The sequence below is a fragment of the Tachysurus vachellii genome, chromosome 13 (genome assembly GCF_030014155.1).
Source record: "Tachysurus vachellii isolate PV-2020 chromosome 13, HZAU_Pvac_v1, whole genome shotgun sequence".
In the NCBI taxonomy this organism is placed as follows: Eukaryota; Metazoa; Chordata; class Actinopteri; order Siluriformes; family Bagridae; genus Tachysurus; species Tachysurus vachellii.
The window spans coordinates 2,745,001-2,761,011 of NC_083472.1; the positions used below are offsets into that span (position 1 = coordinate 2,745,001).

At 40.4% G+C, this 16,011-nt stretch overlaps 2 protein-coding genes across 3 annotated transcripts in view; one reads left to right on the forward strand and one right to left on the reverse strand.

The window, feature by feature from the left end:
• Positions 1-2,737, reverse strand: part of e2f4 (E2F transcription factor 4) — a 10,662-nt gene extending 7,925 nt beyond the window's left edge. The window contains exons 1-3 of the mRNA XM_060885561.1: positions 2,255-2,737; positions 459-568; positions 1-39 (exon numbers count right to left, since the gene is read on the reverse strand). The exon at positions 1-39 is cut by the window's left edge and continues 123 nt beyond it. Of these exons, the coding sequence (XP_060741544.1) occupies positions 1-39; positions 459-568; positions 2,255-2,410 (305 nt within the window). The 5' untranslated portion in view covers positions 2,411-2,737. The remainder of the gene's footprint in view (positions 40-458; positions 569-2,254) is intronic.
• Positions 2,738-7,027: 4,290 nt separating this feature from the next.
• On the forward strand, positions 7,028-14,187 carry LOC132855742 (cytochrome P450 2F2-like). Of its 2 annotated transcripts, XR_009649371.1 has the most exons (10): positions 7,028-7,212; positions 8,585-8,744; positions 9,064-9,216; positions 9,321-9,481; positions 10,376-10,549; positions 10,641-10,776; positions 10,883-11,070; positions 11,155-11,296; positions 11,381-12,513; positions 13,571-14,187. XR_009649371.1 is itself a non-coding variant. In XM_060884928.1 (9 exons), exons 1-9 carry the CDS (start codon positions 7,051-7,053, stop codon positions 11,575-11,577), a joined length of 1,473 nt encoding a protein of 490 aa, XP_060740911.1. In that variant the 5' UTR covers positions 7,028-7,050; the 3' UTR covers positions 11,578-14,187. The 2 variants fall into 2 exon arrangements, 1 of the variants encoding a protein (XP_060740911.1); XM_060884928.1 differs by having other exon boundaries at positions 11,381-14,187.
• Positions 14,188-16,011: the final 1,824 nt, after the last annotated feature.

The window sequence follows — 16,011 nt, forward strand, 5'->3', positions numbered from 1 at the left end:
TCGGCAATCTCTCTCGTGTTGCAGCCGGGACCTACGCCTCTACACACACACACACACACGGTTTAACACAAATTAGAGTCCCGCATTTACTAGAATTCAAAAACACTGCGCTGGTTTAATTCTCCTTTCTGATCGGTCAGGAGTTTGTTAATTAATTTTCTGTAACAGCAGCAAACGTTGCATGTGTCTAGATTTTTAAAACGTGTGCCGTTTTCTGTGAGATGTTATTTATTAAGAACGTATAGAAGGAGTCTCCAGTGTCAGCTTCAATCAGTGTGCTTTAAGACACTATAAAACGCTTCAGAGCACGCCGTTATTGGAAAATAACCAACGTCCGAGTCTGTATTTGTACTTAACGTGCTTCCTTGCTGTTGATTAGTTTCATGAGGATGAGGCACAGCTTTTTATTCCTGACAAATGCTTTAGATTGCTGGTGAGCTCCAACACTCTTCACTCACTTCCACTGAATGCTGTTCTTTGATTTCTTTTCGATCAGCCCGATGCCTTCAAGAACGTTGGTGATGTCGTAAATCCGCCGCTTCTGCCGTACGGCCAGCGTATCAGCAGCCTGAGGGAAAAGAGCGAGAGAACAATAATGCAAAACGTGGCATGAAGAGAAGAGAGAGAGAGAGAGAGAAAGAGAGAGAGAGAGACACTACATGCTACAACACTCGTACATTTAGAAACGATCATTATCTCGTATGTTATTTGTCCAGCCATTATTTCTCTTATTTTCCTGGTAAAAAAAGGCACAGAAACAGTGTTCGTAAGTCGAGAAGACGACGGGATCTTTCTACTTTAAGAGAAAGGACAGAAATTTTAAAACAAGTGGATTGGGCAGGAAAATCACAATCACTCATTTACCATCTCACTGATTTCAGTTATCTTTTATATGTTTTACAGCAAATACACATGAAATTGTGAAGCGTTCTTGACGGTTGTGGTTCGGTAGTTTGTGTCTGTCGTGCTAACGCCGTGTATTATTAAAACTAATTTTTACGTTAACTAGCTTTACACCTTAACGCTGCTCTCGTATGTAGTGTTTAGTCTGTTCAAACAAATACCAAGGTGTGTTTTCAACCAAGAACTTCTTCCAAGCAATCGATCCGATTCTGAATCGACTCGGCTGTTAAAAAAGAAAGCCAAAGAGCTTTCTGTAGACACGGGTCGCTTCACCAGGCCAAAGGACAGAGCTGTAACACTAAACATGTGACACGTTGTGGAGGTTTGAACCGAAGACCAAACCACGATGATATTTACAGCATTTATATGAGCTATAAGTTTAAGCTGACACTCTGGATATTTCCGCTGCACATGAAGGGAAATAAATAAATAACTGACAATTGTGTTTTTGCATCTTTTGTGTATGTTTGTTTGTTTGTTGTTGTTGTTGTTGTGGATGTAAAACCAGAGGGTCTGCACTTCTTTCATGATGTAATAACAATAAAGTTTCATCTAAAAGCAAGTCTTTGCAGCTTCGTGTCCTGTGAAGTATTATTTTAATAATTATTATTATTATTTATTTTGTATGGAAACTGCAAAGTACAAATGCATTATAAAGCAGTGCGCATGCGCACGAAGGGGCAAAAACTACTTGTTATTTTTATAACATAAAACTTTCAGATTTATATTACATATAATATTTAGATGTGAATTCTGAAAGTTGTTTTTTTTTTTTTATCCATTAATTTTTTTTTTTTTATAAATACTTTGTACTTTTCTATTTTACAAAACGTCTGTATTTTAAATACAATAAAAATACTTTCGTCGGATGACATTAACAATTAATGTTAATGCAATGTTCGCACTTTAGATTTACTAATAATTTATGGCTAATTTTGATATTTACTTTTAAACTAACTTTCTGTCTCAAAGCATCCATCTACAATCAAGCAACCAACTTTCCGGGCTGTATCTCAAATCGCTTCACACTACGTATCTAGGGCACTAGATAGGGTGCACCAGCCGTTCTTTTACAAGCGATCTAGGGCGCATATCGAGGGAAAACGCTGCCGTCTGGAGCGCGGCCAATTTCTATTTTTTTTTATTTTTTACCGTGACGTTTGAAAACAAATACGTCGTAAAATAATATTTCTGATATTTTCCACACGTTATTAAAACGACAAAGACAGTAGATAAATCTATTTAAAAAATAAATAATAAATAAGAGTGATGTAGTGAGTTAGCATGCTAGCTAGTGAGTGAGTGAGTTAGCATGCTAGCTAGTTAGCCAGTTAGCTAACGTCACGCTTACAGCTTTAAGGTCCAGCACTCCATCCTTGGCTTCTTGCAGCAGTGTGACAAACTTGGTGGTTAATAATCCGAGGCTTTTCTCGTGGCGACTCGGTGTCGTTGGCTGCATCGATTCTCCCATCGCTCCTGATTCGTGTCGTCCAGAATCCAAATCCATTCAACAGCCGTGTTTGTGTTTGTTGCTTGTCCGCCTCAGTAAAGCTACGATTCTGGCGCCTAAACCTTCTGCTTCCCGTTACAGGCCGGAAAACATTCCGAAGCATGAGGCCAAAACTCGAGTCTTCGACCGCTTGAACCCACCGGTATGGATCGGTTCAGGAATCGGTTCGTTCCGCAACCAACAGGTCCCTGAAAAGCGGTTCAATAACAACCAGAGAACACACACGTTCACGCTGAAACACACACGCACACCGGCGGTGCGCTGATACTTGAATTGACTGAAGCCGTTGGATGAGCAATGCATCATGGGATACATTTCTAAAAAAAAAAAAAAAAGAAAAGAAATAAAATAAAAAATTGTGCTGCGATTGGAAGAGAATTCCTCTAGAGGGCGACATAGTTAGACGTTAACTACATCAACAGTCATTGTGCTTACTATCAAAATGCCTACAGTATACAGTCAAAAGCACGTGTACCCTTAACCATCACACTCAGACCTTCTCCAAACTGTTACCACAACCTATGAAGCACACACACACACACACACACACACACACACTTTGGTGCAGATGCTGATCCACTACCGGAGCAAAAGAGCCGGACGGACTAAAGGACTAAAGCGCCGCCGCATCACCGTCTATAATAGCTAGACGTAAAACATAGGGATAGATCCCACCGCACCGCTATCAGTAGGTAATCAAATGACGTCACAGGAAAGCGATAGCGACGATAGGTCGTCGACGAGAGAAATTTACACCAGAAATACGTCTGAATTATTCGCGACGATTCGTTAGCAACCCGATCCAGATCGTTTTAGCAATAATTTTCTTGACAGTCTTGCCGTATAAAATTTGGGACTTGGAGGATTTATAAACTTCTCACCCGTCTACTGTGGGCAATGTAAAGTTCATTCATTCATTCATTCATCTTCTACCACTTATCCGAACTAACTCGGGTCACGGGGAGCCTGTGCCTATCTCAGGCGTCATCGGGCATCAAGGCAGGATACACCCTGGACGGAGTGCCAACCCATCACAGGGCACACACACACTCTCATTCACTCACACAATCACACACTAGGGACAATTTTCCAGAGATGCCAATCAACCTACCATGCATGTCTTTGGACCGGGGGAGGAAACCGGAGTACCCGGAGGAAACCTGCAAACTCCACACACACACAAGGTGGAGGCGGGAATCGAACCCCGACCCTGGAGGTGTGAGGCGAACGTGCTAACCACTAAGCCTCTAAACTGGATTTGTTCGTTTCTCTCACAACAGGGAAAGTTATTCTATTCCATGTTAATGCAATATGGTAAAATCTTTTCTCTATCTCTGTCGATCTATATATGTCACTCCCGAGCTCCCAGTGTTTTGAGTTCCTAGACTGATCGTCTCTTACGGAGCTATTTCGTCAATCCTGATGTTCTACCCCTGGTTGGAGTCTCGTCGCCCGGTGGTCACCTTGCCAGGGATTGATCTACATGGTCAGCCAGTGTCTCATGGGATTGTTGTGTATGAAGCCGCCCGGAGACTGTCATGTCTTCTTTGAACCAATGTTGTGCCAGTCAGCTCTCTGGTCATAGTCTGGTCTTTATCAGCAATCAGGTCTGCTCTGAACTCAGAGTTTACAATGACCCATTAGTTGAGTGGTCTTCACTATTTTTTTCATGTGAGACACACTGATAGGACAAAGTCAATAGAAGAGCCACTTTCACCGCAAAGTATGCCAAGTTATTTAGTCTTAAATATCTTATCTGCTTAAATACAATGTACAATATTGCAATACAATAATTACTCGAGTTGCGGATGATGCATGCTCCCCATCAGTTTCCTCTTTTGTCACGGTCACATTGCTTTGTTGCTGTTTATTTTGTGCGCGGGATTGTTTGATAAGAAATCGATCTATTTTTAGTCCGTGTGTACAGTAAACACAAGTTGTTAACTAGCATGAAACACAAACTAGCTTCTGACAGGCCGCCAAAAACGGGCTATTGCGTAGAACGCAGTGAGTCAGTGACGAGTCAAATAATATATATAAATATATATTATTATTTGTAATAGAGCACATTCGTTTTTCTATGCTTCCCTGATTGTTTTTAATGTTATTTAAAAAAATAAAGTTTAACCACATGATCATATCATCGTATTATTTACTGCCACGTGAGCCGCATGTTAAAGCTTGGCGAGCCGCAGGAGGCTCGCGAGCCGCGCAATGAGTAACACTGTATTAGTTCCTCAGGAGCTCTCGGTTGCACTATTATAAACTGTTGTAGAAAGGACATTATTTACATTTTATTAGACGGGTTTTTTAGGATAAAAAAAAAATCATTAAGTATATTTGAGTCTTTTAAAGTTGTTGTTTTTCAGCTGCTTCGTGTTTAGGGTCGCCACAGGAGATCATAGAATAGAACCAAAAGACTGGTTGATTGGTAGGTTGATTGGCATCTCTGGAAAATTGTCCCTAGTGCGTGAGTGAATGAGAGTGTGTGTGTGTGTGCCCTGCGATGGGTTGGCACTCCGTCCAGGGTGTATCCTGCCTTGATGCCCGATGACGCCTGAGATAGGCACAGGCTCCCTGTGACCCGAGGTAGTTTGGATAAGCGGTAGAAGATGAATAAATGAATGAACAACTGAACTGTGAACTGTACCACACACACACACACACACACACACTCAACTGTGTGTACTACACTGATCTGCACTAAATCAAATACACACTCAACTAAAATACTGTATATCCATGACTACAGCACCACAATATCAAACAGTTTACATGATGTTCTACACACTGTTTTTGCTCTTTGCACACACTTTGTTGCACAATTCATTACAATCCCTCATATAACTGCTGCTTTTATATGAAGTGTTCGTTCCTGTATTCTTGCACATCTTCTGTAGAATATACAGTATGTACACTGGTCGGTGCTGCTTTTGTGTATTGTTTTGTATTGTTTATTGTATTGTTTATTGTCTTTTGTCTCGTACTGTTTGCACTAGATGCACTTTATGTATCTAGGACTAACTTACTTTATGTCCTTAGCCCTGTGTTGTTCTATGTAGCTCCATGGTCCTGGAGGAACGCCGGCATCACTGTGGTTGATGCTCATATGGTTGAAATGTCAATAAAAGCTTCTCGAAAGCCATAAAAGCCATAAATTACCACCTGCTTAATCCGTGCAGGTCTCCTTTTGACGCTAAAACAGCTCTGAACCATCAAGCCATGGACGCCTGGTATCTGGCACCAAGACATCAGATAGCAGCAGTTATGAGGTGGGGTTTCCATGTTTGTTCAGGCTACCCCACAGATGATCAGATTGGGTTCTGACAACACCTTGAACTCTTTATCATGTTCCTCAAACCAAACCAACAATTTTCACAGTGTGGCAAGGAGCATGTGGTAGCCTAATGGTAGAGGCATTGTTCTACTGATTAGAAAGTTGCGAGCTCCAATCCCAGGTCCAACTGCTCCAGTTGTATAAAATGAGCAAAAAAAAAATGTAAGTCACTCTGGATAAAGGTGTATTTGTATCGTTCTTTTAACAATGGACATTGTCTCAAAGCAGTTTTACAGAACATTTCATTTTTAAATAGATTTATTTGCATCCCTAATGAACAAGCCAGAGGTGAATGTGGCAAGGAAAAACTCCCTTAGATGGTATGAGGAAGAAACCTTGAGAGGAACCAGACTCTAAAGGGAACCCATCCAAATTTGGATGACACCAGAAAGTGATGATTATAAATGATTCTAAATACTGGAGAATGTGAAAACCAGGACCCCAGAAGAACATTCCCCAGATCATCACACCTCCTCCGCCAGCTTAACTTCTTCCCATAGTGCATCCTGGTGAATTCTCTTCCCCAAGTAAGCAGCACACACACGACACACATGATTTAAAATAAAACATGATTCATCAGTTACACCTTCTTCCATTGCTCCATGGTGCATTTATGATGCTCACTTGTCCATTGTAGGTGATTTCAGGGGTCTACGGCGGCATCGTGGGTGCTCTGATCCTGCTGTTTTTTCTGACACCTTTTTTTAGACCCAGTATTATCTTATTCACATGCATCAAAGGACCTTTTGAGCCCATGACATTGGTAGGCACTAACCCCTGTATACCTGGAACATACCCTAGTCCTACCAGGATTTTCTCATTTTTTCTGTTAGCAGAAATCCCCACAAAATCAAGCCAACTTTGTTATATTCTGATGAGACTGGTCTGAGACACCGCTTTTTTTCAACATAAATCCCTCTTTGAGCAGAAAGCCATATATTTTTATAAACTGGTTGGAGTTTAAAAAAAAGAACCCTGTCTTCCATGCAATCGTTTCCAATTTTGCTATCTATTTTTCCCCCAAAAAAAAAAAAATCACGAAAACAAGTTGCATCAAAATTTTTTTATAAAAGCTTTATCAAAATCAAGCATTTTTTATTGCAACAATCAAAAAAACTTGTTCTTTAATCACGAATGAGTGTAATAAGGATCTATCCACCAAACACATCAAAGTACAGAATAGAGTGAAAAATCATTTGTTCTGTAAATTTCCCACGTCAATGATTAACAAGCTCTGTTTACTGTATGCGTTTATATTCCAAAGGTTTGCCGTGTATAGAACAGTAGAGCAGAAGTCATCATGCTGGGCTCCTGGATCCTACTTGTGTTGTGTGTCTGCCTCCTCTACCTCTTCATCAGTATCAAGAGGCCCAAAGATTTCCCTCCTGGACCACAACCCATCCCTATATTCGGGAACTTGTTTCAGTTTAACATCAAAAATCCTCTGAAAGACTTCGAGAAGGTAAAGTATCATATTATGGTTTATAAATGGGATTATTTGTGTAAGCAGTTAATGGATGCTTTTCAAATAATTCAGATAGCTTTCAGGTATAAATTACAAATAAGATATGTGTTTATTGTTTATTTATTTGTTTTTTTGTTTATTTATTGATTTATTGATTTATTGATTTATATTTTTATGCCTTTAAATAACTTTCTAACATAGCTAACGGTACCTTACCTTTAACCGTAATGATATTTGTGAAGATTTGAGTTAAATATTCATTTACGTTCAGTTTATTTGGATAGCGCTCTTAACAACGGTGAGCTTACAAAGAGATGAAGTATACAAATAAAATAAAAAAAATTCAAATGAAGTTTCTATTTAGTCTAAAATTTGTCCCTAATGAGCAAGCCTGAGGTGACGGTATCAATAGATCCACACTTAAAGAAAACCATGGTGTTGAGTTTGATCCTTTTGTCTCTTCACCATTGACACTAAATTATTGTAGTTGGCCAATGACTTTCAGGCTATCCTGTTTCTTTCCTCGGTGGACTCAGGCTGTAGGGCACTAAGCTATACTTTTACACTGTAGAAGTGGCTTACAGGGCCATCTATCTCATTTTCTATACCCTAGAGAGCATTTCATACTGTTTTCACATTCATAGCAGCACTTTAGAGAGCATTTCATCCTGTTTGTCTACTTGAAGGCCAGCCATTAGGGAACTGCGGCATATTTCTACATCGTATGGCACCTTTGATGGCACGTTATCACATTTTGTGTACTGCAGTGGAGGCTGAAGTGTTTAAGGGTCTGAGTTGTTGAACAGAAGGTCAGGGTTCAAGCCCTAGCACTGCCAAGCTGCCACTGTTGGGTAACTGAACAAGGTCATTAACCCTCCCTGCTACATTTACATTTACATTTAAGGCATTTAGCAGACACCCTTATCCAGAGTGACTTACAACTGAGCAACTGAGGGTTAAGGGCCTTGCTCAGGGGCCCAGCAGTGGCAGCTTGGTGGACCTGGGGTTCGAACCCATGACCTTCCGATCAGTAGCCCCACCTTAACCACTGAGCTACCACATCCCAGGGGCGCTATATCATGGCTTCCCTTGTGCTCTGACGCCAACCTCCTCAGTTGGCATATGCTATGCAAAGAATTACACTGTGCTGTAATGAGGGGACATTTGTTGTGTTTTTTCAACCAAGGTTGACCTGATTCTGTCGTCCTGCCGGTGTATTTCAGTACAGAGTTTTCTGTGACAGCAAATTGGAGTTGAAATTCTTTAACCAAGCAAAAAAAACAAGCAACACTTTTCAATGCGTATATACTGTATGTGTACTGTATATATTTTTGGTCTGAATAACGCATGCCGTATATCTTATGTTTAGTTTGCTGAGCAATATGGAAACATTTACAGCCTGTATATTGGGACGAAACCGGCCGTCGTTCTAACCGGTTTAAAAGCCATAAGAGAAGCTCTGGTGAACAAGGCTGCAGATTTTTCAGGACGTCCACACAACATGGTTAAGGATGTAACTGAAGGAAAAGGTGAGATCTGTGACTAACAAGTGCACGTCCCACCAGACTGTCATGACCGTATCATGTTTCTATTACACAAGCAACGTTAGAGAAACTCTAAAGTGTGTTAGTGAGATGAATAAAATGAGCTCTAGGTTACTAGAGCAGAAGGTTGAGGGTTCAAGTCCTAGCTGCTACTGCTGGCTCTTAACCCTCTCTCTGGAACATAAAATAACTGACACCGTGCTCTGACCCTAACTTCTTAACGATATGTGAAGAAAAGAATTTCACGCTGTGTAACGTACTGTATATGTGACAAATAAAAGGCTTCATCTTCTTAATGAAACAGGAATCATAATAGCTGATTACGGTCCTCAGTGGAAGGAGCATCGGCGCTTTGCTCTCATGACCTTAAGGAACTTTGGCTTGGGAAAGCAGTCTATGGAGAACAGGATTCAGGGAGAAATTGAACATCTTGTTGCAAAATTGGAGAGATATGCTGGTATAAACATGTTTCTTGATATATTCTTCTAGTTGCCCAATAAAAATCTTCTGCAAAGTAAAAAGAAAAACAACAAAACATCAACAAAACTTTTCTATTCGTAGGAAGTTCCTTGTATCCTCAGACCTTGTTCCATGATGCGGCATCAAATATAATCTACCTGGTTTTGTTTGGCACTCGCTATGACTACGGTGACGAAATACTTAAAGTGTACGTTCGGCTGTATACCGAAAACGCAAAGCTTGCGAATGGAACTTGGGCGATGGTAAGTTCGAGTCAATTCTCTTTCATTTCCTTTTAATTAGAGATGCTGTTACGTAGCAGCCTGACAGAAATCAGGTAGATTTATAGATCTCGCATGAAAAACCCAGAGAAAAAAAAATACCCCTGAGACAACATGAGGAAGAAACCTTGAGAGGAACCAGACTCAAAAAGGAGCCCACAGACAGAAGATCGTCAGTAAAGTGGTAGAGATCACAACCCATCATACCACAACCCATCAAATGACTATATTTATTGCTTAGCAACAAATAGCAATAAGCAACTTTGAATAAATGTTTTGCTGGAACAGTGGCTTAGTGGTTAGCACGTTCGCCTCACACCTCCAGGGTTGGGGGTTCGATTCCCGCCTCCGCCTTGCGTGTGTGGAGTTTGCATGTTCTCCCAGTGCCTCGGGGGTTTCCTCCCCGGTCCAAAGACATAAAGACATGCATGGTAGGTTGATTGGCATCTCTGGAAAATTGTCTCCTGTGAGTGAAGGAGAGTGTGTGTGCCCTGCGATGGGTTGGCACTCAGTCCAGGGGGTATCCTGCCTTGAAGCCTTGGTGTAAGTAGGGGCAGTGGTGGCTCAAGTGGGTAAGGCAGTGGGTTGTTGAGTGGAAGGTCAGCGTTCAAGCCCCAGCACAAACTGCCTTTGTTGGGCAATTGAGCAAAGCCCTTAACCACCCCTACACCAGGGTTGCTGTATCATGACTGCCCCTGTGTTCTGACCCCAGCCTCTGAAGAAAAGATTTCCTCTGTGCTGTAATGTGTATGTGGTAATAATAAAGACTTCTTCTCAGTTTTTCCTAAGAAAAGCATCTTTTTTGTTCTTGTTGCTTTAAAATAAGAAGGGAAGAAAACTTTTACTACAACAACCAAATCTCTTGTGTTCTTGTAGATCTATGATGCACTTCCTATGGTCAGGTCCTTGCCCCTTCCCTTCAAAAAAGCCTTTGACAATTACAAAACGCTTAAAACCTTGACTTTGAATATGATCAACAAGCACAAGACATCAAGAGTCCCAGGACAACCGAGAGATTTTGTGGACTGCTATCTGGATGAGCTTGATAAGGTTCGTATTTGCGTGATGAAGTCTCATCTGTTGTTGATCCTTGATGAGAAATCGTGCTGAACTGTTTTATTTTATCTTTTGTTTTTATTAGAAAGACAGCAAATCGACATTCAGTGAAGACCAACTTGTGGTGTATATTATGAATCTGCATATAGCTGGAACTGACACCACATCCAACACGCTCCTTACGACGATTCTTTACCTCATGGTCCATCCGGACATCCAGAGTCTGAACCTTAAATTGATCCTTTAAGTCTGGTTATTAAATCAATGTGGAAATGTTTATATTATTGCCCAAAATTCAAACAAAAGTGTTGCATGCTTTGTTTCTAGAGAGATGCCAGCAGGAGATCGATGAAGTTCTGGGGAATAAACCACAGCCCTCTTTCGAGGACAGACACAACATGCCGTACACACAGGCTACGATTCACGAGAGTCAGCGCATCGCCAATACCGTCCCTCTGAGTGTCTTCCACTGTACCACAAGAGATACTGATCTTATGGGCTACAGCATCCCAAAAGTGACGACTTTAATGGTTTCACTGTTCTGTAACACACGTTAATCTCTCTTCGTTTATTCATTTATTTATTTCTCTGTGTTCCAGGGAACTATGATCATCCCCAACTTGTCCTCAGTGCTGAGTGAGGAAGGCCAGTGGAAATTTCCTCAAGAGTTCAACCCATCAAACTTCCTCAATGAGCAAGGACAGTTCGAGAAGTCTGAAGCCTTCATACCGTTTTCTGCAGGTGAGAGAAAAGACACTGCATATTTTGTTCACACTTCATTTATCCAAAACCAAAGGTTCATTTATTTGAAATCGATGTGTGCAGGGCCTCGTGTGTGTCTCGGAGAAGGTCTGGCTCGCATGGAGCTCTTCCTTTTCTTGGTGACTCTCCTGCGCCGTTATGAGTTCCTTTGGCCTGAAGATGCAGGAGAACCAGATTTCTCTCCTGTGTTTGGATTAACAATTACACCCAAACCATACAGGATGGAAGTCAGGCTTAGAAAGCAAGCTGGAGAAATGTAGAACCGTTAAATGTGAAAATATTAAACATTTCTTTATGACTCAGGAAGAAATGAGTGTGTTTTAACTTGTTGACAGGTGAAAGTTTTTCTAGTATTAATGATTTGTTAGAGTGAAAGTGGTTGTTGGCTGTTTCAGTGTTAATTATTTACTTTCTCATGGGCGTAGATGTAAAATATTATATGTTTTTTCGTGATTATATAAAACAGTGAACAGAAACCAGGGCCAATAATGGTTAAGCAAGTCAATTTTCAACCTTATTACCTTTTACCCAGTTTGACTCGTGTAAACATAATTAAATACTAATACAAGAAGAAGTGAAAAAGAATAATATGTTTAGGATGCAGAAATAATAATAACTAGAGTCCAAATTACTGATTTGATGGCTTAAGATATTCCTGACAGATAGTGTTAATTTTGTCACCTATTTTTAATTTAGTCTTAGTCTTAGTCTTGTGCCAAATGTCCTTGTTAGTTTTAGTCATATTTAGTCATTCACATATCTTTTTTTGTTAGTCAGGTTTTAGTCGACTAAAAGTCTCGTCATTTTAGTCTAGTTTTAGTCAAAAGAAAACTCAAGGTATCTTAGTCAAGTTTTAGTCGACTAAAAGTCTTTTAATTTTAGTCTAGTTTTAGTCAAAAAATTGTAGTCTTTTTTTAAAATAACACATTATTACTGAGATTATTACTGATAAACATTTCAGTAAAAAAAAGTGTTTCACATCTCAAACATTGGTTAAATGTCATAATTACCTGACAAAATACACTTGTTGAATGATTTTTGTTGAATGCAAATGTTAAACGTGTCTGGTTTTCACTTTCTGATTTAGGAGACACATTCACAAATGATGAACCTGTTCTGAAGAGTATTTTATTTTAACCAACACAATTCAAAAGCTGGAGCCCGACAGACTCCGACTGACAACTTAAGTTACAAAGGTTTTTAAAACTGTTTTGGTCGCCTTGTGTCTCATGTTTCTGTTCAAATCAGAAAATTAAAATAAATATACTCAGAAAAACTGAAAAGAACAGGCCAACTTTACTGTGGGCCTAAAATACAACCTATTTACAGTCCGCGAATCACAAAAGTATCAGTGAGATGTTGAGAACACTCGTTTAAACAGTGCATACACTCGAACTTGACCGCATGTCACACTTTTTACTTTATTGATACTGCTTTTAATCATAATGTAAAGACCGGTCATCGGGACATAAGCTGTCATGTACAATAAAAGAGCCTGCGCAGGGACAGGAAATATAATTTAACACAAAAAGCCTGACTAGACCAGGGGTGGACTTGTGTTCAGGAGTTTTCTTTGAGCGGCGTGTGGACGATTTGGTTCTACGCACACACTAAACAGCACGAAGCCACGAACTCGTTGTGAATATTTTAAAGGCGTAACAGCTGATGAAAAAGCAGAGACAATTGTAGACGAAAATGAAGAGAGATTTTATCTTAGTTTTTATTTTATACAAAACATTTTCGTCTCGTCTTTTTTCGTCAACAATAATGCGTGTTAATTTAGTCTTAGTCAGCGTTTTTGGACAGTGGTGCAGTCTTGTCATCGTCTCGTCTTAGTCATGAAAAAAAAAGGTTGTTGACGAACATATTTCGTCTCGTCTCGTCTGACGAAATTAACACTACTGACAGAAAGCTTAACTAAGAGACGTCTTGATGCCATGCGCCTTCTCAGGATTTTTTTTTTTGTTGATGGGGAAGGAGTCTCCTGACTTACTTGCCCCACTTTGGACATTTGCAACCCTCCTTGCCCCACCTAAAACACCTTTAACCCTCCTTGCTCCACTCTGAACATCTCTCACCCTTCTTGCCTCAACTCAAAAATCTCCAACCGTCTTTACACATTAAAAACAGGCAATGATGAAACATGACACTTCTCTAGTGACCCAGCAGAAATATGCTGGGTCAATGTGCAATGTCTACATGAGCTACATAAAGCAACGGCTCAATCTTTGAAAGCTTTTTTTTTTTTTACAGCAATATCTCTCTCACTCTCACTCACTGATTTTCTACCGCCTACCCGAACTACCTCGGGTCACGGGGAGCCTGTGCCTATCTCAGGTGTCATCGGGCATCAAGGCAGGATACACCCTGGACGGAGTGCCAACCCATCGCAGGGCACACACACACACACACTCTCTCATTCACTCACGCAATCACACACTACGGACAATTTTCCAGAGATGCCAATCAACCTACCATGCATGTCTTTGGACCAGGGGAGGAAACCGGAGTACCCGGAGGAAACCCCCGAGGCACGGGGAGAACATGCAAACTCCACACACACAAGGTGGAGGCGGGAATCGAACCCCCAACCCTGGAGGTGTGAGGCAAATGTGTTAACCACTAAGCCACCGTGACCCCTTTACAGAAATATATTAATATATATTATATGTTCCCCACAAAAGACTAAACAAAAGTTGGGGTGGGAATTTTATTGAAACCTGGCAAACGTACTGGAAATCTTCCCCCAGCTGTCCTATGGTTTGACATTAGAGTAATATATATTCCACTGATGTTTGCATCTGTATTTATTTTCATTTATCTGTTAAATTTTAACATATATTGCATTCAATAAAATTCAGTTCAATTTATTTGTATAGCACTTTTTTTATAACAATTCACATTGTCTCAAAGAAGCTTTACATAAATATAGAAACAGAATTTTAAAAAAATGTAAGCTTAAAGTTTAACATTAAACTACTGTTTATCGAGTAATAGAATTTATGATACTATATATATATATATCCCTATGCCTAATGAGCAAGTCTGAGGTAATGGTGATGCGGAAAAACTTCTTGAGATGACATGAGGAAGAAACCTTGAGAGGAACCAGACTCAGAAGGGAACCTCATCCTCATTTGGGTGGCACTCTACAGTAAATAGTGTAAATGTAAATAATGTCCTTTCTACAACAGTTTATAATAGTGCAACCGAGAGCTCCTGAGGAACTAATGGTTCTGAGTTCAGCACAGACCTGATAGCTGATAAAGACCAGACTATGACCAGACAGCTGTCTGACACAACACTGGTTCAAAAGAAGACATGACAGTCTCCGGGCATCAGTCTGGATCGTTGGTCTTAAGTACACATTTAATACTGTAATGAAGACAGTCTTGTAATTATAAAACCATATAGTCAAGTTTAGTAAAGTGTTGATGAAGTTATACATGTAGGTATAACTGTATATACATAAAAGCCTTTATTTTGGTCATATACACATTATTCATTATTCAGTGTTCCATATACGGGGTAAAATCTGGTTCTCCTGCATCTTCAGGCCAAACGAACTGAAGGCAACGCAGCAAGGTGACCATGATGAGGAAGAGCTCCATGCGAGCCAGATATTCACCCAGTCACATACAAGGCACATCTAAACATACACATAGTAGCTTATCACTACATGATGAGGGCAGGATGGTCCAGCGGTTAAGGCGCTGGATTCCTGATCAGAAGATCGGGGTTAGACCCCACAAGCTGCTTGTGAAACATCAACATTGGGTCCTTGAGCAAGCTCCTTGACCTCACCTGCTCCAGGGGCGCCATACTATGGCTTTGACCCTGCGCTCTGACACCATAACCTGGGATATGAGAAAACTTGGAAAGTCGTGGCCTAATGGTTAGAGAGTCTCCTAACCATAAGGTTGTGGGTTCGAGTCTCGGGCCAGCCACGACTGAGGTGCCCTTGAGCAACTGCTCCCCAAGTGGCTGCCCACTGCTCCGGGTGTGTGTGTACAGGTCACCATACTTAGCCATATGTCACGTCACTTTCACTTCCACGTTCATGACAGTGTTCTGTGAAGAAGATGTTGAAAGCATTTGGATTATTTTAGTACGAGCCACCATCCTGAGATCTCACTGGTAAATAAGTAGATCTACATGTAGCTCAAAAACAATGGACACTCTGTTGAGTGCAAGAATTGGAACATTTTTTTAAAACATCGCTGAAGGTCTTTGACACCACTGATAACCTACATGCAAGGCGTTCCTGGACCCAATCCAGACAGGCAAATACAACCTCAGCATAACCTTACAGTCACCTCAGTCAGTGTAAAATTAATCTGGAATTTTTTGCATTATATTAATCTTTGTATAATTAACTTTTTGTATTATGTTTCTTATGTTCTGGAAAGCTGCTTTTAGACAATGTCCATTATAATATTTAATATTAGTCTTGCTGGAATTTCAGCAAGGCACATTATCAGATTCCTCACTGCTTTATCGCAAGATTAGATTACAGCAGATTTAAGTACATTACAATGTGTTTTAAAGGGACAGACACTCACAACAGGCTTTTAGCACATCGTTTTGAGTCTCAGTTGCTATTTCCTAGAGACTAGAAGACTAGAGACTTAGATATTTAGTATTTTGTTGCCTATCCTTTGCAGTGATTAATAGACATCACTAGGTGTTAGGTA

Coding starts and splice junctions, on each gene's coding strand:
- LOC132855742 (XM_060884928.1), top strand. CDS start 7,051: ATGCTGGGCTCCTGGATCCTACTTGTGTTGTGTGTCTGCCTCCTCTAC. Junction 9,482..10,375: donor CGAATGGAACTTGGGCGATG/GTAAGTTCGAGT, acceptor GTGTTCTTGTAG/ATCTATGATGCACTTCCTAT. Junction 11,071..11,154: donor TGGGCTACAGCATCCCAAAA/GTGACGACTTTA, acceptor TCTGTGTTCCAG/GGAACTATGATCATCCCCAA.